At 48.2% G+C, this 19,579-nt stretch overlaps 1 protein-coding gene and 1 pseudogene across 1 annotated transcript in view; one reads left to right on the forward strand and one right to left on the reverse strand.

The window, feature by feature from the left end:
• Positions 1 to 755: 755 nt before the first annotated feature.
• The window catches only part of LOC125554951 (ATP-dependent zinc metalloprotease FTSH 4, mitochondrial-like), a 39,347-nt gene continuing 20,523 nt past the window's right edge, over positions 756 to 19,579 (reverse strand). The window contains exons 7-9 of the mRNA XM_048718305.1: positions 3,395 to 3,462; positions 1,684 to 1,853; positions 756 to 1,526 (exon numbers count right to left, since the gene is read on the reverse strand). Of these exons, the coding sequence (XP_048574262.1) occupies positions 756 to 1,526; positions 1,684 to 1,853; positions 3,395 to 3,462 (1,009 nt within the window). The remainder of the gene's footprint in view (positions 1,527 to 1,683; positions 1,854 to 3,394; positions 3,463 to 19,579) is intronic.
• LOC125551171 lies at positions 15,853 to 19,025 on the forward strand (annotated as a pseudogene).

Below are 19,579 nucleotides of genomic sequence, written 5' to 3' on the forward strand. Positions count from 1 at the left end.
TATTTTTTTAGCTGCCAAAAGAACTCGCCCTTAGTATTGTTATTTTTCGTGTTTAAAGTTTGAACTCATGGTTAAGTTTGAACATTTCATAGTGTTTAAAAAATGATCATGTTTGAAAGTTTTAGGGCACCAGTTTTATATCATCTACTATGGCATAAAAATTTCTGGTGCCATAAAACCTTCTATCTCCTGTCCTAACACTTTTTTGGGTACCCTATTTCTGTAAGCTGATATACAACACAAAGATGCAAAACACATTGCATTCTCTTTAGACTTGATAGACAACAGCCATACAAATCCAGGTTACTTTTTTGTGCATTGAACTACATAATCAAAAGGAAATATTTTCTCCTTAAATCAGCTTGCATTAACCCCAAGCAATTGAACCAAAGCTTTCATTCGTTACCCGGGAAGAATATTTCGATCGCCGAATTCAAACAAAACTTTGATCCAGAAACACTATTCATGACAGAAATCTCACTTCTGATACAAATCTTGGGTACCATATCATGTTTGAGATCCAGAGCAGGAGTCTAGTGATTGAAATTTCAACACACAATAACAAAACTCAATGCATTCCCTTCGACTATACAGACTTGGCAAAACCAAAATCACAGAAATTAAGATCGTACATCTTTTTTTACATTTCTTATGTGCATGCAACTAAAGAATCAAAACAAGAAGAAAATTCCTCCTGATTAGGAGGAAGAGGATGCCTCCTGAAGTCCTGATTATGCCAACTATTGTTAAAAAAATCATTTATCTTTACTTGGCGATACTAGCTGCTCGATCTGGTCTCCAGTGAGAGTTCCATGAAAAAGGAGGGCATCGGCTAGCACATGAAGCTCCTTACTGTGCACCGTCACAATCTTTTTCGCATTCTTGTAAGCTTTACCCAGTAATTCTTTCACCTCCTCATCGGCCAGGACTATCGTATGCCCGCTCCAGGTCGCCGTCTTCATCCCACGGTCACTGCTGTAGGACACAAGGCCAATGCGCTGGCACATTCCATACTTAGTGACCATGTCTGTCGCCAACTGAGTCGCCTCGGTTAGATCAGACTGGGCGCTGGAGGTCACCTCGCTCTCTCCAAATATAAGCTCCTCAGCCACCCTGCCTCCCATGAGGATGTCCAATTTCGCCAGCATCTTCTTCCTTGAGAGTTTATATGCGTCTTCTTCCTCTGGCAGCTGGGTCACCATGCCGAGTGCGTTCCCCCTCGGGACAATGGTAGCCTTGTAGATAGGGCGAGCATCATCTGTGTCTGTGTGGATAGCAACAAGGGCCCGCCCTCCCACGTGGTACGCACTCATCTTCCTGCAGCTATCAGGTATCACTGCCGCTTTACGCTCGCTGCCCATCATGATCTTCTCCTTGGCGTATTCAACATGATCCATCGTAACAGCTTCTGCCCCATCCTTGGCAGCCTTCAGAGCAGCAAAATTCACCAAGTTTGTAAGGTCTGCGCCTGAAAATCCCAGTGTCCCCCTCGCAAGGATCATCAGATCCATACCCTTGGCTTCGACCTGAAAAAGGGAATCATAAAGAAAGGATTGTAAGGTCTGCAACTGAAAGTCTCAGTGTCCCCCTCGGAACAATCATAGAGGAAGCACCTGAAAAAGGAACCAAAGTCTTGCATTGAACATTACAACGCCGCCTTATATTTCTGGAGAGAGTATGTACCTTTGACATACAAGCCTCGAGGATCTGCTGCCGGCCCAGGACATCTGGATTAGGAACCTGGACATGACGATCAAAACGCCCAGGTCTAGTAACGGCTTTATCTAGTGACTCTAGGAAGTTGGTCGCTGCAAGAATGATGATGTCGGCAGAAGCCCGCATCGCCGCCCAGACTGCGTCCTACTCCGCCAACCTCGCGGCCAGGGGCGGTGGTCGCGGCGGTGGCAACTACAACAGCTGCTCCGGTGGCGGCAACTGTGGCGGTGGTGGTGGTGGCGCCCGCGGCTTCAACAACAACAACAACGCGGGCGGCTGCAACCCGGGCGGCGGCGGTGCGCCGCAGCAAGGAGGTGGTGACCGCGGTGACTGCGAGAAGTGTCAGATCTGCAAACTGGAAGGACATGGAGTGTGGCGCTGCAAGAAACGCTTCGACCGCGGCTTCAACAACAACGTTCGCAACCCTGCGGGCAGAGGAGGTGGAGGTGGAAACCGCTCGGCCAATTCTGTTCACTCCTATGGGGTGGACACGAACCGGTACCTTGACACCGGTGCAACCGACCACGTGACCGGAGAGTTGGAGAAACTCGTCGTTCGCGACCGCTACACCGGCACCACTACCGAAATCAGGGGCTATGCCTACGGCCCAAGGCCGTCGGCATATGCCACAATGCCGTCAGCATAGGCCTATGCCTACGGTTGCCGTCGGCATTCCCCCATCGGCATAGAATACGTCAGCGTATTCTGTCAGGCCGTCGGCATAGTTGTCTATGCCGACGGCTTCCGTACAGGCGTCGGCATAGTTTCACCGTCGGCAAAAAAAGGACAAGACGGTAGCTCACGGCGCCGTCGCTAAGTAAAACCAACCAGGAGCTGCCACATGGCAAAACTATGCCTACGGCTTTGCCGTCGGCATAGATTTGCCACGTGGCAGCTCATGGTTGCTCCTGGCTGAGTACTATGCCTACGGCAAAGCCGTAGGCATAGATGATCTATGCCGACGGCTTTGCCGTAGGCATAGTCCTCGGCCAGGAGCTACCACATGGTATTTATGCCGACGGCTTTGCTGTAGGCATAGGTGCAACCATATATTCATGAATAAATAAGACAAGTGATATTGCAAAAACTGAATAAAAGAAACTATATTCATAATAACTGAAGCATTGCAATTATTTGGCCTGAATAATAAACAATAGAGTTTATTAATATGAATGTCAACTACAAGCATTCAGGAATTACACTTAGAGGAAAAGGAAATAAAAGAAGAAAGGAAAAGTCCTAAACTAAACCTATACTAAACTATCTACTTCATCTTCTGCTTCTTTCTTCTAGTTCATCAACCTGCAAAATAAGAAACAACAAATAGGAAAAACTTGATTAAGGTTAAAATGTAGCATTCCCCTTAGGGAAATTCCTTTGCTGTAGGAGCTAGCACTTAGGAGTTTGGAAACATTAGTCAAACCCCAATCAGATTAAGTTGATAAAAGAAACATTAGAAGAGAGCCAACACTGCATAAATGGAGGCAATGAAATAGTAACCAGCAAGGCCAAAAGGAACAGGTTCAATTGGCAGTAAGGAATAACCCAATAGAGAAGTAAAGCCAGCAAAGTATAGATCAAAGCTAGACCCAAAGATCAACTCAAATTAGCACTAACTCCATGATTAGGGGATCCCTCGATTAAGCTTGGGTTAGTTTTCAGATGAAATCCAACTAACCCACTACTAACCAACTAACCCAGAGGTAGGGTTTGAAGTAGGGATTGTCCTCAGGCAACCTAGTAGTGCTAGGACTATTGCATCATTGGATCAAGTAGTGCAGCATCTGCTGTTAAGTAACGGTGAGAGCCTCAGGACACCATCATTGGCATGGCAAGATTAAGGAGCACCTGTTCTTATCAGTGAGAGTGTGAGAGAGAGAAAGAAAGTGAAGACACCAGTGTAGCATCTGTTCAAATCAGATTTAAGAGAGAGGGAATTGGCAAGGAAAGATACATTCCATAACCTGCAAGAATAAATAGGCCATTGATAGCACATCTACTAAACATCTGTCGTAAGAAGAAGTGCAGAAAACATACACCCACTTACCCATGGGTACTATTCTGTATATAGGTACACAAGCACAACACATGGACCTGGTATAGATAGGAGTATAAGCATGCATCTAAATCATCTCAAACATCTGAAATAGCTAAAGCAAAGAAAGAGTTAACACTACATGCAACCATGAGGACTATATCTTGTACAATATACAAGTAAACCACCAGTAGATGATGTACTAAACCATACAAGAAATACCAATACATGGTATTTAGATAAAGACTAGTATATATCAAACACACATACCAGCTTGAAAGAGAAACTATAATTTTATACTACTACAGGAGCAAATCATGAACTACACAGAGTAATTGCGGTAAAGAGATGAATCAGTATATGTTGATCAATAAGAACGTTACAGCTATATAAAAATGAAGGACTATATCCTTTATACGATAACAAAGAAACAGTAGCACTTGTACATATGAATAAATAGAACCAGCAGCCAACTAATAAAGAAACTAGCATGTGCTATATGACAGGAACAATAACATCTATAAGACCAAGATAACTGCAGTGATAGACCAACAGTAGCATAGAATTTCTTGTAATCAGTCCATAGACATGAACTAGAACTAGAATATGAACATGTAAAGCAGCAGGAGCATAAGTAGACCAAAGTCCACATTGCCAAATCCATAAAGATAGCACAGTAATCAATTGAGCTAATAATAGGTGAGCCAACCTTCACCAAGCACTAACAGGACACGCGGAGCAGCATCAAATCGACCATGACATGCCCGAAGAGAGTAGTACGAGCAGGGGAGCAGAGGGATTGAGGAGCTTACCATAAGCAACGCCACCACCACAGTTGCGGTGTGGCCAAATCACCGCCGTCGCACGGTGGCATGCGATAAGGTAGTCGAGGCTGACGGATCTGGCGCAGTAGCACCACAGGCAAAACCCAGGAGGCGCTGGTGCACAAGGAGGCACGGGAGGTGGCGCAGGCGACTAGATCCACGAGCAAGAGCACGCCGATGACAAACCTCTCCCCACCATCGAAACCCTAGAGAGGGAGAACTGATGGGGGCGACCACGGGCGGCAGGGAGAAGCGAATCAAATGAGTGGAGGAGGTAGAGTGGCTCAACGGGGAGCCCTGGGTAGCTAGCTCAGCGACAGAGCTCGCCGGAATAGGCTGGAATCAGCCGGCGACCGAGGCGGCGATGTGAGGCGGCGAAAGAGAGAAGGGGATCGAGAGATAAGGGCTCGGGATCGAGAGAGAGAGAGAGAGAGAGAGAGAGGGGCTGGGGATTGAGAGAGAGGGGCTCGGGATCGAGAGAGGGGGGCTCGGGAGTTCGCCGGTGCCTGACCCGCCGCCCGCTGGCCTCGCCGTCGCCGGAGGTGAGGTGGCGGCCGAAACCCTAGCTAGCACGGGGGATGATGGAGGGCGGGAGCGCCGATTCTGGACGGAGGGGAAGGAGGCGTGGAGCTTGGGGAGCTCGGGGGGAGTGCTTCCCGTCGCCGGAGATCACCGAAATAGGCCGGCGTGGGTGGTGGTGGCGGCGAGGGAGGAGGGTTCGTGGGGGAGAGAGGAGCGAGGTCGCGAGACAGAGAGGGAGGAGGCGTTCGGTGGAGTTGGGTGGGCTCTATCTCGTGGGCTCTTTTTTTCTTCTTTTCTCTAGATGGATGGATGGATGGCTGGATGGATGTGGGGTGGAGAGCTAGATGGATGGATATGCGGCACGTCATCGATCCGTGGCACAAACGTTTCCACCAATAGGAATCAAGCTCATGCAATTGTGTTCTCCTTTTGTTTTTCTTCTAAATTTTTTTACTCTCTTGGACCGCTGAAGGAAGGCAAATGCTAACCACGTCCATGCCGGTGAAGGGTCTGGCGTCCTCTGGCCTCGCCGCCATCGGAGCAGCGCTAGAGGTGGAGGCCACCGAAACCACAGCCACGAGGTAGGGTTGTGGGTGGACGGAAGGAGCGGATCCTGACGCATGGATGGACGCGGCAGGATGAGGTCCGGTGGACCCGGCTGCCGACGATCTATGAGGGGAGAGGAGGATCACAGCGGCATGCCGGATCCAGCCACTTGTAAACTGCACCATCTTCGAGTTAGTATCTGGCTATCGAGAGGGAACGTATCCGGTTTATGAAGGAAGTGTGTTGCCCGTTGCTCCATTGACCTCAAAACTTCTCGTGTTCTTAAAGGGGGGCATTTCATGACACGTTCCCGGACATGGCATTTTTTGGGACCGCCTGGAATATTTGAGACATTTACTGCATCTGTAGGGCTTTAATGTGGAAAATTGCAGATCTGCACGGCGGCCTCCTGAAATGATGTCAATAAGTGGTTTGTAAATCATATATGATGTCTTTGCAGTATGCGTAGGCCTAATGCAACCAAAGGAGGAGGAGCCATACCACTGGGGGGCAAATGTACCTCGGCGGCATGTCGGATCTAGCCATAAAAATCCACGGAAAATCATACGATGCCGGAAATCCTCGGGACCTGGAACGGTGTCGTCATATGGCCCTTGTAAGGTGTGGTAAAAATTTGAGCGCGTTTCGCAGAAGTCTGATCGGCGGCCACTTGTAAACCGCACCATCTTTGAGTTAGTATCTTGCTATATAGAGATAATGTTTCCGTTTGTGAAGGAACTGCGCTGCCCGTTGCTCCGTTGACCTCGAAAATTTTCATGCTCTCAAAAGGGGGCCATTTCATGACACGTGCCAGGACATGGCATTTTTCGGGCACGCCTGGAATATTTGAGACATTTACTGCATCCGTACGGTTTCAATGCGGGAAATCACATATCTGCACAGCGGCCACCTGAAAAGATGTCCATAAGTGGTTTGTAAAATCATATATGATGTCTTTTCAGTATGCATCGGCCTAGTGCAACCAAAGGAGGAGCAACCCCACCACGGGGAGGGGCGAATGTACCTCGACGAGATGTCAGATCTAGCCGTAAAAATCCACGAAAAATCATACGATGCCGGAAATCCTTGGGACCTGGCACGATGTCGTCATATGGCCCTTGTAAGGTGTGGTAAAAATTTGAGCGCGTTTCGCAGAAGTCTGACCGGCGACCACTTGTAAACTGCACCATCTTCGAGTTAGTATCTTGCTATAGAGAGAGAATGCTTCGGTTTGTGAAGGAACTGCGCTGCCTGTTGCTCCGTTGACCTCAAAAATTCTCATGCTCTCAAAGGGGGTCATTTCATGACACGTGCCAGGACATGGCATTTTTCGGGCCTGCCTGGATTATTTGAGACATTTACTACATCCGTAGGGTTTCAATGCGGGGAATTGCAGATCTGCACGACGACCACCTAAAATGATGTCCAGAAGTGGTTTGTAAAATCACATATGATGTCTTGCAGCATGCATAGGCCTAGTGCAACCAAAGAAGGAGGAGCCCCACAACCGGGGGGGAATGTACCTTGGTGGCATGCCAGATCAAGCCATAAAAATCTGTGGAAAATCATACGATGCCGGAAATCCTCGGGACCCGGCACAGTGTCTTCATATGCCCCTTGTAGGGTGTGGTAAAAGTTTGAGTGCGTTTCGCAGAAGCCTGACCGGAGGCCGCTTGTAAACTGCAGCATCTCCGAGTTAGTATCTAGCTATTGAGAGAGAACGTGTCTGGTTTGTGAATGAAATGTGTTACCCGTTCCTCCATTGGCTATTTCAACCCTCCATCGCACTTGTATACATATATTAAGACACAATGCAAGTTTGGGTACCATTGATACCCCCAAGGCCCCCGACCGACCTAATCCTAGCCCGGTTGACCCGAAGATCTAGGCCTTTGACTTTCACCGGACGGCCTTTGACCAACGTACTTTTCCACCTGGTTGTGATAGGTCAGCCCATAGGAACATTTCAAAACAAGGTCTGGGCCCAACACACCAGCGGACCCCCTTGTGTCGACCCGATGCGGCCATTCCCCCCCCCCCCTTGCAAGTGCTGGCGGCAGTGCCTTTTGTGAAGGGGGTCACACTCCAGAGCCGCATGTCGTTTGTTTGCACCTGACAGCACACTTCCAGACATGTAAGAGGACCTGGCGCAAGATTTGATGGCAAAGCTAGCCCCCAAAGGCCCCCGACCACACTCGTAGACATGCGAAGAACAATCCATGGTGGGGGATTTTTTCACATACTCCTGCATCTTACAAAAATATAAGAAATTGCCACACATATTATATCATATGTGTCTGCACTGTGTAAAAATCTCATGAATTGATTACGCTCCAAGTGTTCAGGAATATTCATGCAACGCCAAAACCGCAGAAGGATTACTTCGATTGCATCGCCATTCATGAGGGCGAACCTCACACCGGAGCCGCATATTGCCTCTTTAGACATGGCACCACATCTTTCGGCATGTATGAGGACTCGGTCAGCCGAACCGGTCCCCGGTCAGCCGAACCCTGGACAAGTTGACCCGGAAATCTACGCCTTTGACTTTCACCGGACGAGCTTTGACCAATGGACGTTTTCACCTGGTTGTGATAGGTCGGCCCATAGGAACACTTGAGAACAAGGTCTGGGACAAACCCACCATAAGATTCCCTTCGTGTCAACCCGACATGGCTGTTTCCTCCCTCCAAGTGACAGCGGCATCGGCATCCATGAAGGGTCACACTCCTGAGCCAGTTGCCTTTGCACCCGCCACCACAGTCCTTGAAACAATCTGATGAAGCAAACATGATTTAAGTTCGTTCAAATTTGAAACATAGTATAACACATGATCCTTTCAAGATTCTGATAAAAAACCATATAAATTTTGTCAAAATCAATCCAAGTATCAATTACTTATGATTTTAATAAAGCAGAAGGACCTACATGCAAAAGTACATGAGGCCACATTTCTAACATACTCAAAAACAAAAACAAACTGGATATTCATAATCTATGGAAAATTCTACCCTAAATCGATGTATATTTGTGTATGTTTAAGTTTAGATAAGTTAGATTTAAATTAAACAAAATTTAACTTAAAAATAAAAATAATTTAAAATAAAAACAAATAATATCTATGCCTACGGCCATGCCGTAGGCATAATTCTCGGCCAGGGGCTGCCAGGAGGCGCCATGTGGCGGGGCTATGCCTACCGCAAGGCCGTAGGCATAGATGGAAAACTATGCCTACGGCTTTGCCGTCGGCATAGCTCTGCCACGTGGCAGCTCCTAGTAAAAAAATATAGATAATATCTATGCCGACGGCCACCGTCAGGGCCGTCGACATAGATTTGACGGCGTCAGCCCACCGTTTATCCCTGGGCCACCAGGGCCACATCTATGCCGACGGCCTAACTATGCCTACGGCCACCGTAGGCATAGATCGATATATGCCGACGGCCTAACTATGCCTACGGCTGCCGTAGGCATAGATGAAGGTATGCCGACGACCCCGACAAAAAGCCGTTGGCATAGATAAGGCCGTAGGCATATAGGGTTATTCCGGTAGTGCACAGATCAAATCCATACTGCAAGTGGACAAGGTATGGACATTGCGCACATTGATCATTCGGTTCTCACCACCCCTCATGGATCCTTAAAACTTAACAATATCATTCATGCACCACAATCTGATCAGAGTCTTCTTTCTGCCTACAAACTTATTAGAGATAACAATGCTTTTCTCGAAGTTTACCCTGGAATTTTCTTTGTTAAGGACCGAGCCACCCGGAGAACTGTTCTTCAAAGCAAGAGTAGAGGTCGCCTATTTCCTGTGTCTGGTCGCCATGATGCACCTACCCGACAAGCTCTCAGTGTGGTCAAACCATCTACATCAAGATGGCACAAACGCCTAGGGCACCTTGCTCTCCCGGTGGTCCAGAAAATTCTTCGAGATTTTAGTCTTCCAGTGTCCAATAAAAAAGATCACCTCCTTGTGTGTGATTCATGTCAAATGGCCAAGAGCCATCAGCTCCCTTATGCTTGTTCCACTAGTGAGTCAAAAGCTCCTTTAGAGCTAGTTTTTTCAGATGTTTGGGGTCCTGGACGTCTCTGTTGGCAGGAAAAATACTATGTTAGCTTTATTGATGATTTTAGTAAGTTCAGTTGGATCTACTTGCTTAAGAATAAATCTAATGTTTTTGTGAAGTTTCATCTCTTTCAACAACATGTTGAACGTCTTTTTGATCGCAAAAACCTTGCTATGCAAACGGACTGGAGTGGCGAATACCAAAAACTCCATTCATTTTTTGAGCGCATAGGCATCACACACCATGTGCCGTGCCCTCATGCACACCAGCAGAACGGATCCGCTGAAGCAAACACAGGCACATAGTGGAGGTTGGCCTTTCCTTGCTCGCTCATGCCTATATGCCTCTCAAGTTTTGGGACGAGGCTTTCCTCACGGCTGTCTACCTTATCAATCGTGTCCCTAGTTGAGTCATTCATAATCAAAATCCACTAGAGCGTTTGTTCGGCACAAAACCAAACTACACTTTCCTTCGTATTTTTGGTTGTGCCGTTTGGCCAAACCTACGCCCCTTCAATAAACACAAGCTCGAATTTCGCTCTAAGCAATGTGTGTTCATAGGGTATAGTAGCCTTCATAAGGGCTACAAATGTTTGGACGTGTCTACTGTCCGTGTGTATGTCTCTAGAGATGTGGTGTTCGATGACCAAGTTTTTGCTTTTGTACAACTTCACCCAAACGCCGGCGCCCAACTCCGAAAAGAGCTTATTCTTCTTCCCTCCCACCTTCTCCCATCTCCACAATTTGTTCCTGGGGTGCAGAAGAACCTAATGATCATGTGTCCATGTCGCATAATGCCTCTGCTGAAAGTGTGCAGGAAAATATGGAAGCAACAGGTGAAACCGGCTATGATTTTATGCTGGACTCGGACTCCACAGGGGCAGCCACAGATGATCCCGGCTCTGATCCCCGTGTGGACTCAGGCGGGCGAATCCCCTCGGGATCTACCGTGTCAGGCGCAGGCGGATCGCTTGTGGGATCCGCGCCCGCCTTCGATTCGTCGCCCAGGCTGGACGGCCCTACGGCGGGGGCAGGTGGGCCTCCCGCACGTGGCTCTGGTCGGGCGCTGGACGCCTCGGCTCAGCGGGCCGCTCCCGCGGTCGGGCCAGGCGGGCCCCTCGCACGTGGCTCTGGGCCACGTGGCTCTTCGCGTGGCCCAGGTGGGGCCGCGTCCTCCGATGCGTCCCTGGATGCGCCAATTGGCAGCGTGGGAGAAGCGCCTGGATGTGTCGGCGCATCTCTACAGGAGTTGCACCCCCGCGGATCTTCTGCGGCTACTGGATCTGATGTGTCATCTTCATCCAATTGGCTCCAACAGCACCTTTCTCGCCCGGCTTCGCCACCTCCTGAACACTCCCGCACCAGATCACAGAGTGGTATAATTAAACCTGAACTTTACAATGATGGTTGTGTACGTTGGGGTTCTTTTTGTGCCACGGGTGAACCGCAAAGTGTGAGTGAAGCCCTTGGTGACCCACGATGGAAGGAGGCCATGGATGAGGAATCTGCTGCCCTTATCAAAAACAGAACTTGGCATCTTGTTCCACCAGCTAGAGGGAGGAACATTATTGACTGTAAGTGGGTCTATAAAGTAAAAAGGAAATCTGATGGTACTGTTGACAGGTACAAGGCACGCCTAGTAGCCAAAGGGTTCAAGCAAAGGTATGGAATTGATTACGAGGACACATTTAGTCCTGTGGTAAAGGCTGCTACTATTCGGTTGATCCTTTCAGTTGCAGTGTCTAGAAATTGGTGCATTTGACAGCTAGATGTTAAGAACGCGTTCTTGCATGGTGTTCTCGAAGAGGAAGTGTTTATGAGACAACCTCCTGGGTATGAAAATCAAAAATTTCCACGTCATGTCTGTAGGCTTGATAAGGCACTGTATGGACTGAAACAAGCACCTAGAGCTTGGTACTCACGCCTGTCATTGAAGTTGCAGTCACTAGGTTTCCTTCCTTCCAAGGGTGATACATCATTATTCTATTACCATCGTCATGGGATTACTATTTTTATGCTCATTTATGTTGATGATATTATTGTTACAAGTTCATCATCTAAAGCAGTTGAGGCCCTTCTCAAGGACTTGAATAAGGAGTTTGCTCTCAAAGACTTGGGTAGTCTTCATTTCTTTCTCGGGATTGAGGTGAAGATTGTGCCAAATGGTATTGTGCTTTCACAAGGGAAGTATGTGCAAGAAATTCTTCAGAGGATGGGGATGAAAGGTTGCAAACCGTCGTCCACACCATTGTCTACCTCTGAAAAATTGTCTCTTCATGATGGGGAGGTACTTAGCGCAGAGGATGCTACCAGGTATAGGAGCATTGTAGGAGCTTTACAATATTTGACATTGACTCGACCAGATATTTCTTATTCAATCAATGAAGTTTGTCAGTTCTTACATGCCCCTACTACTGTACATTAGACTACAGTAAAAAGGATCCTCAGGTATCTGCAAGGAACTAAGGATCATGGACTCAGACTTGGCAAATCAGATTCAATGCTTGTAAGTGCTTTTTCAGATGCAGATTGGGCAGGTTGTCCTGATGACAGAAGGTCCACAGGGGGGTTTGCAGTTTTTCTTGGCAGTAACTTGATTTCGTGGAGTGCTCGTAAGCAACCCACTGTTTCTCGATCAAGCACAGAGGCAGAGTATAAGGCTTTAGCTAATGCAACTGCTGAAGTAATATGGGTTCAGAACTTGTTGACAGAATTGGGTATTCATCATCCAAAGGCAGCTTCACTTTGGTGCGATAATCTTGGTGCTACATACCTATCTGCCAATCCTATTTTTCATGCCAGGACAAAGCATATCGAGATCGATTATTATTTTGTCCGTGAACGAGTGGCTGGCAAGCTGTTGAATATCAGGTTTATTCCTATTGGTGATCAGGTAGCAGATGGTTTTACCAAGCCACTCACTCTGCGGCAGTTAGAAGCTTTCAGGCACAATCTCAACTTGGATAGTTGTGATTGAGGAGGGGTGTTAAACATTGTATTCTCTGTATATACACGGTATATGTATAAACCGTGTATATTACGTTGTAGGCGTGCGTGTGTCTTGCGTGTTGGTTAGGCAGGTAGGATCGATCTCTCCTGATGTTGTAGTTATCCTGTAGATAGATGAGATCGATCCTAACCTCCCGAAACCTCTCTCTGTAATCTCGATGGCCTCTTGCCCTATTTAACACGCACGCGTCCCTGTCTAGGGCATACGCTTAATCCATCGTTTCTCATTGCCATGTCCACAATTACGGCGAGGCCATGTATAAACTGATGAATCTTGCTAGACGTAGAATTTTTACACGACAATCGAGCACCGCCACCCATCACGTCCATTGAGTGGAGCAGTATCGTTGGATTGCCTGTAGTATGAAAATCAGATCTTAGACTACAGTGATGAGAGTGGTTTCTCAATGAAACTAGATAACGTCCCATGCGTAATGCATTGTTGTGAATATTCATATCAATGAAATTATCGAAAATCTGAAGCTGAGGCCACGGCAGCTCCCAACCTGAAAACCTAAGTTTGGGGAGCCAATTTAACATTTTGATTACTTTGTGGATTATACACTTGACCATCGCGCCAAGTTTGTTGAGCCGTATTCTAATTTTCTCCCACTGTAAAAGATAAGTGGACTTCGTTATGGGAAGCGAAAGGAGAATACACGGCGAGGTCACCTTACAATGCACATTTTTGTGCTGCGGTTAAGTGCAACACAGCCTGCAGCATATGGAACTCTTGGGCGCCGTTGAAAATTAAACTGTCCTTATGGCTCGTCATCAGAGGTCGTGTTTGGACTGCTGACCGCCTCGCGGAACTTGGCTTGCCACATAAGGATGCATGTTGTTTCTGCCATAGTTATCAAGAAAATGTTGATCATCTTTTCATAGGATGCATGGTCGTGCGGATAATTTGGAAACACGGTGCTCCGGTGGGCAAGACTGAGCGAGGTTGTGCCCCGGGATATCCAGTCGCTCAAGGATTGATGGCTGAGTGCAAGGTCGACAATTCAAGGATATAAGAGGAAGTCCCTAAACTCGTTAGTGCATCTGATCGTATGGAGAATTTGGCGTGAGAGAAACGGAAGGGTGTTTGACAATCAATTCACGGGTTTGCAAAGTGTCATCAATCAGATCAAAGCGTGAAGGCTAGGCAGTGGGAGGTGGCAAGCTCAGGACGACTGATTCTTCTTTAGTTGATAGTAGTGTTAATCGTCTTGTTGAGTTTGGGAGTCATATCCTGTTCTGTTTTTTCGGACTTGCGGATTGTTGTACTGGTCGTGTTGTATTTCATCTCTATCTCTAATATAATACATGCAGCTCTCCTCGTGATTCGAAAAAAAGTGTGAGACACAACACGGCTGCAATAGTAAAAGAAAACTATCTTTCAGCAATTTATAAGACTGCAATATGTCTATAAAATGCACACATCTCTATTATTTGCCTTACATTCCTTCTTTTCTTCTACTCCCATGGATAACTATATGTTCTTACGGACAATTTAATGTGCTAATATCATAAAGTCTAGCCAGCTATATATGTGGAGGGATAATCCACATGCCAGGAAATGCACCACCCTTGTTGAGGTACCCTACCGACCTGATCCTCTTTAAGCCACCCCCGGCGATGTCTCTCTTCATGTCGTCTTCCTTGTAGTACGTCTGGTCACCGATCTGATTTGGGATTGTTAAGAATACCTTGTCACTAGGGACGGCATCATTTGGACCTAAACGACAATGTCGTGAGCAGTAGATGCAATTCCTCTCCACTCCTCCGTGCATGTTTGCTGGCACGTGAACCGCCTTAGAGAATTTGTTTCCCAAAAACAAGGCGTGCTCACCCAAGCTTGTCACCTTCATCCACTTGTACTTGTAGTGTGTGCGTCCGATCCACCGGTGCAGACGTCGATGAGCTTGAACACCTTGAAGAAAGGCTCAAGGTTTGGCAACCACGTGCGAAGGGATGCCATCGCAAGCTCGCCCTGCAGATCGAAGATGTAATCGGCATAATCTATGTGGTAGTCCCATGACGGGTGCGGTAGATCCTTTGCATGGCTTAGCTGATGTTCCGCGATGATCATGGGCGCACCGTCCTCGTTCGCACCAATGTCATATTTGACGAGTGTCCCTCCATCACGTAGGCCATAGAGCTCGCCGTTGCTGAAGGTGATGTCGAGAAGCTGTACACTTGGGCATCCTTGTACCGTCCACCCACGGTCTGTGCCACCGAGTCTGCAGAGCGCGACGCCGCAATTAAGTGTCATGGCGGCGAGGATACAACTGTCTGAGGTTGGCGGCTCGGAGAATACAATTTTGAAGGCGACCACGTGACCATGGCCCTGGCCCTCGCAGACTATCGTCGTCTGTTTCTTGGCAAGCATCCACTCGGCGCCAGAGAAGAGGTTGGCGATCCTGATGGAGGCCAGCGTGAACTAACGGCCCAGCCACCGTCGTACCCGCCGACGAGCCATGTCCCCAGCCCCACGGGCTTGCTCAAGGCCACGACGGTGCCGTCCTCGGGGCAGTGGAGGCGCTTTAACCTGCTGTCGTCGTGCGGCGACAGTAGGCAGTAGCAGCCACGGGAGCGGCCCGACCGGTGGCGCCCCGCGCGCGGCGGCGCGCCACGACCGGCAGACGGCGGCGAAGCATGCCCGGCCGCGCGGGGAGGCTACCATGCCGTAGATGACGATGAGGAGGTCGTCCTGGAACTCCGAGGACCAGCACCGCCGGATCCGGCGCACCGCCGTAGTAGCCATGGCTGCAGCCGTGATTACGCGCTTCGTTTCCTGTTCGTCGTTAGACGCCCGCGGGCTTGCACAGGTCGATAGTCCGTGTCTCCTTTGCCTGCACGGCTGCAGGCCTGCGTGGTAGAGCCGGACTGCACAGATAGACACACGCCACATGATGTGATCGATCGGGCCATATAAATATAGTCTAGAGATTCGCGACAAAGATGAGGCAGCAGAAACCAGGCCGAAAATCGACAGCAACATGGCCTGCCGCCTTGCCCTCTCCAGGGTACGTGTTTCTTCCTTCTCTCCTTGTCTTCTTCATCTCTACCGAGCAAGCATGAATTTCGCCTTGTTCGTCCAATTTCATCAGGCTTTCGTTTCCTTTGATTGATATATGTACCTGATGGCTTACCAATGCTGCCTGAAACCGCACCGCACTGTCCTCCGGCGTTTCTTTCAGAGTGATTTTGGGGCTGGAAGCCATAAGGTTATGTTCTCCTGTCGTCTTGATTTCTGCACGTGTTTCTGTCGCAGGCTGCAAGGCCGGTTTACGGTGCGGCAGCTGCTGTTCCTTCCTCCAGCTCCAGGGTACCTGCTGCAAAAAGCACCATTGGCGTCCGCAGGGTATGGAAACCTACAGAGGAGATACGGAACAGGGCCTGCTCTTCGGAGAGCACAGGGGGTCGTGCAGGACTTCGAAGCCAAGAATCCGACGCAGTCTCCAGCTCTCTCCGACTACGTAAAAGCCCTCGTCACCCTTCAGCTGCACACTGGAGGTTTCTTTCGCTGCCATTCTTCTTTTTGATTGATCCCGCATACCATTTGTTCCACAGCTTGCTTTTTTTTTTTTTGCCCGCAGGTGAGACATCATCATTTGACACGGCGTTCAAAGATCAGTTGATCAAGGAGCTTTGGCCTACCCTGCGGACCATTGCGGCCACCGGCCTTGTGATCTATTACGGCAATGGTCTGGCTGACAGACTGGTTAAGCAGGGCACATTCGACCGATTGGATGACTCGAATGACGTGTCCACGAAACCAACCACGCGATTCAGTCATGTCAAGGGAGTCGACGAAGCCAAGGCTGAGCTTGAGGACATTGTTCAGTACCTGAAAAATCCCAAGGTGGGAGCGACACGTTGCCATCATCAGCTAGCAAAAGCCCCTGCATGCAGGCAGCCTGGCTGGTGTTGTCAATTCAACTTTCCTTCTTTTCTTTCTTGATGTTGATTCTATCATTGCTTGATTTCGCAGTATTTCACGCGCCTTGGTGGCAAGCTTCCAAAGGGCGTTCTGCTTTCTGGCCCACCAGGCACAGGGAAGACCATGTTGGCGAGGGCTGTGGCCGGGGAAGCCGGTGTCCCGTTCTTCGCGTGCAGCGGCAGCGAATTCGACGAAAAGTATGTGGGTGTTGGGGCTCAAAGAGTGAGAGAGCTCTTCAGTGCAGCAAAAAGGCGATCCCCTTGCATAATATTCATCGATGAGATCGACGCCATTGCTGGTAGCTGGAACTCAGACATTGCAGAGTCGCGGAGCCAGACCCTGAACCAGCTGCTTGTTGAGATGGATGGCTTCAAGCAGAATGACGGGATCATTGTTCTCGGGGCGACCAACTTCCCCCAATCGCTGGATAAGGCTGCTACTAGACCTGGGCGTTTTGACCGTCATGTTCAGGTTCCTAGTCCAGATGTCGAGGGTCGACGACAGATCCCCAAGGCTTGTATGGCAAAGGTACAGACTCTGTCCAAAAAGATAAGGTGTCTTCGTAGTTGCAAGACTTTGACCTTTCTCTATGATGCTTCTTTTCAGGTCAAAGCCAAGGGTGTGAATCTGATGACCATTGCGAGGGGGACACCGGGATTCTCAGGTGCAGACCTGACAAATTTGGTGAATGACGCTGCCCTGAAGGCTGCCAAGGATAAGGCAGAAGCTGTTACAATGGATCACATTGAATACGCCAAGGACAAGATCATGATGGGCAGCGAGCGATAATCGGCAGTGTTACCTGATAATTGCAGGAAGATGAGTGCGTACCACGAGGGAGGGAGGGCCCTTGTTGCTATCCACACGGACGGTGCTCACACAATCCACAAGGCTACCATTGTCCCGAGGGGGAACACTCTCGGCATGGTGACGCAGTTGCCGGAGGAAGAAGATGTGTACAAAGTCTCAAGGAAGAAGATGCTGGCCAAATTGGGCATACTCATGGGAGGCAGGGTGGCTGAGGAGCTTATATTTGGAGAGAGCGAGGTGAGCTCTGGCGCCGTGTCTGATCTAAGCGAGGCGACTAAACTGGCAAAAGATATGGTCACCAAGTATGGTATGAGCGAGCTGATCGGCCTTGTTTCCTATGGCAACAACAGTGATGGTGGTGGCGGGAAGAAGGCAGCGACTGCGAGTGGGCATACGATGGCTCTGGCCGATGAGGAGGTGAGAGAATTGCTTGGCAAGGCTTACAAGAACGCGAAGAAGATAGTCACGGCGCACAGCAAGGAGCTTCATGTGCTAGCCAATGCCCTTCTCGAGCATGGAACTCTCACCGGAGACCAGATAAATGAACTTGTATCGTCAACTAATTAAATGAGAAAACAACAGAGATGCAAAACAGTTTTGTCCTAACAAGTTTTTTCTTCTTCTTTTGATCCTTTAGCTGCATGACAACAAATGCAAAGGAGATGTTCTCTGACTTTTTGTTTCAGACAAGTCTGAAGTGTTTTGCACTTTTGCATATTGTGTGTTTGAAACTTTGAATGAATCATAAAAAAACTGCTACTATCACACACACACACACACACACCCTCCCCTTCGCCCCTTGAGATTTGTATTTCAGAGTTGAATAGGATTTCTGCAACTGAGCATAAGGATAAATAATTGCAATTTCAGTCCTAGCTACATACATTTTCCCAGCTGCAAAAGCCTGTATAAAGATATCATTAGGTGCTTTGCATAAACGTACCATGTGTTTGTAACTATACCTGCTAACCTGTCAGCTTGTGCAAAATAATTCTTGCCGAGTTATTCAGCTTGGTGAGAGCGAGGTGACTGCTGGTGCATTGGCTGATCTAAGCCAGGCGACGCAGCTGGCAATAGACATGGTCACCAGGTATGCTATGAGTGGGTGGGTCGGCCTTGTTTCCTACGACGACGACGATTGTGGTGGCGGCAGGGGTGGATCTAGTGGGGGTGCCATGTGTATTATAGGTGCAAAAAAATAATTACCTACTACTCCCTCCGTTCGGAATTACTTGTCGCAGAAATGGATATATCTAAACATATTTTAGTTCTAGATATATCCATATCCGAGACAACTAATTCCGAACGGAGAGAGTGGCATTTTAGAATAATCTTCTGTGTGTCATAGCTAACCCCCGCGTTCTTTAAAGTCACGGTGGGAAGAGGATGACCATGAGGGGGCAGAAGACTGCACAGGTCGATGAGGAGGTGAATCAGCTATTGGACAAGGCTTACAAGAATGCGGAAACGATTCTCACACCGCACTGTAAGGAGCTTCATGTGCTAGCCAGCGCCCTCCTTGAGCATGAAACTCTCACCGGAGACCAGATTGTTACAAAATGAGCTTCTTGTATTGAACGGGGCCAACAGCCAGTACATACACACAAAAGGGAAATAAGCAAAGAAGCCCCTATACAATATGATAACTACACACACAACACAACCGTGTTCTAACTTCTAACACAGATCACCAAACTAGTATACGGGCAAGTAAACGGTTTTAACAACGGAAATGTTAACGCCCACACATCTGAGTGTTTGCACATCGCCCACATGCCTCCATCACCACTCATTTTGCCACGTATGAATAGATGACATCAGTAGAATTTTTTTTTGATTTTCGGCTTAAAAATGTTATATCTCCTAAATAAAAAAGCGAACTAAAAATCCGTTTTCACCATTAAATCCGTCTCGACGAGATCTTCAAAACTAGACCCCATGTTGATATGTTTCGACGAATTTTTTTTTTGCCAGAAGTTGCCACGATGTTTACACTGCAGTTGCCATAGGGCTTAAACTAAAGTTGCCATGTGGCAATTTTAGTTTGTAGATCATGGCAATTTTATTCAAAACTAGACCCCATGTTGATATGTTTCGACGATTTTTTTTTTGCCAGA

The sequence above is a fragment of the Triticum urartu genome, chromosome 4 (genome assembly GCF_003073215.2).
Source record: "Triticum urartu cultivar G1812 chromosome 4, Tu2.1, whole genome shotgun sequence".
In the NCBI taxonomy this organism is placed as follows: domain Eukaryota; kingdom Viridiplantae; phylum Streptophyta; class Magnoliopsida; order Poales; family Poaceae; genus Triticum; species Triticum urartu.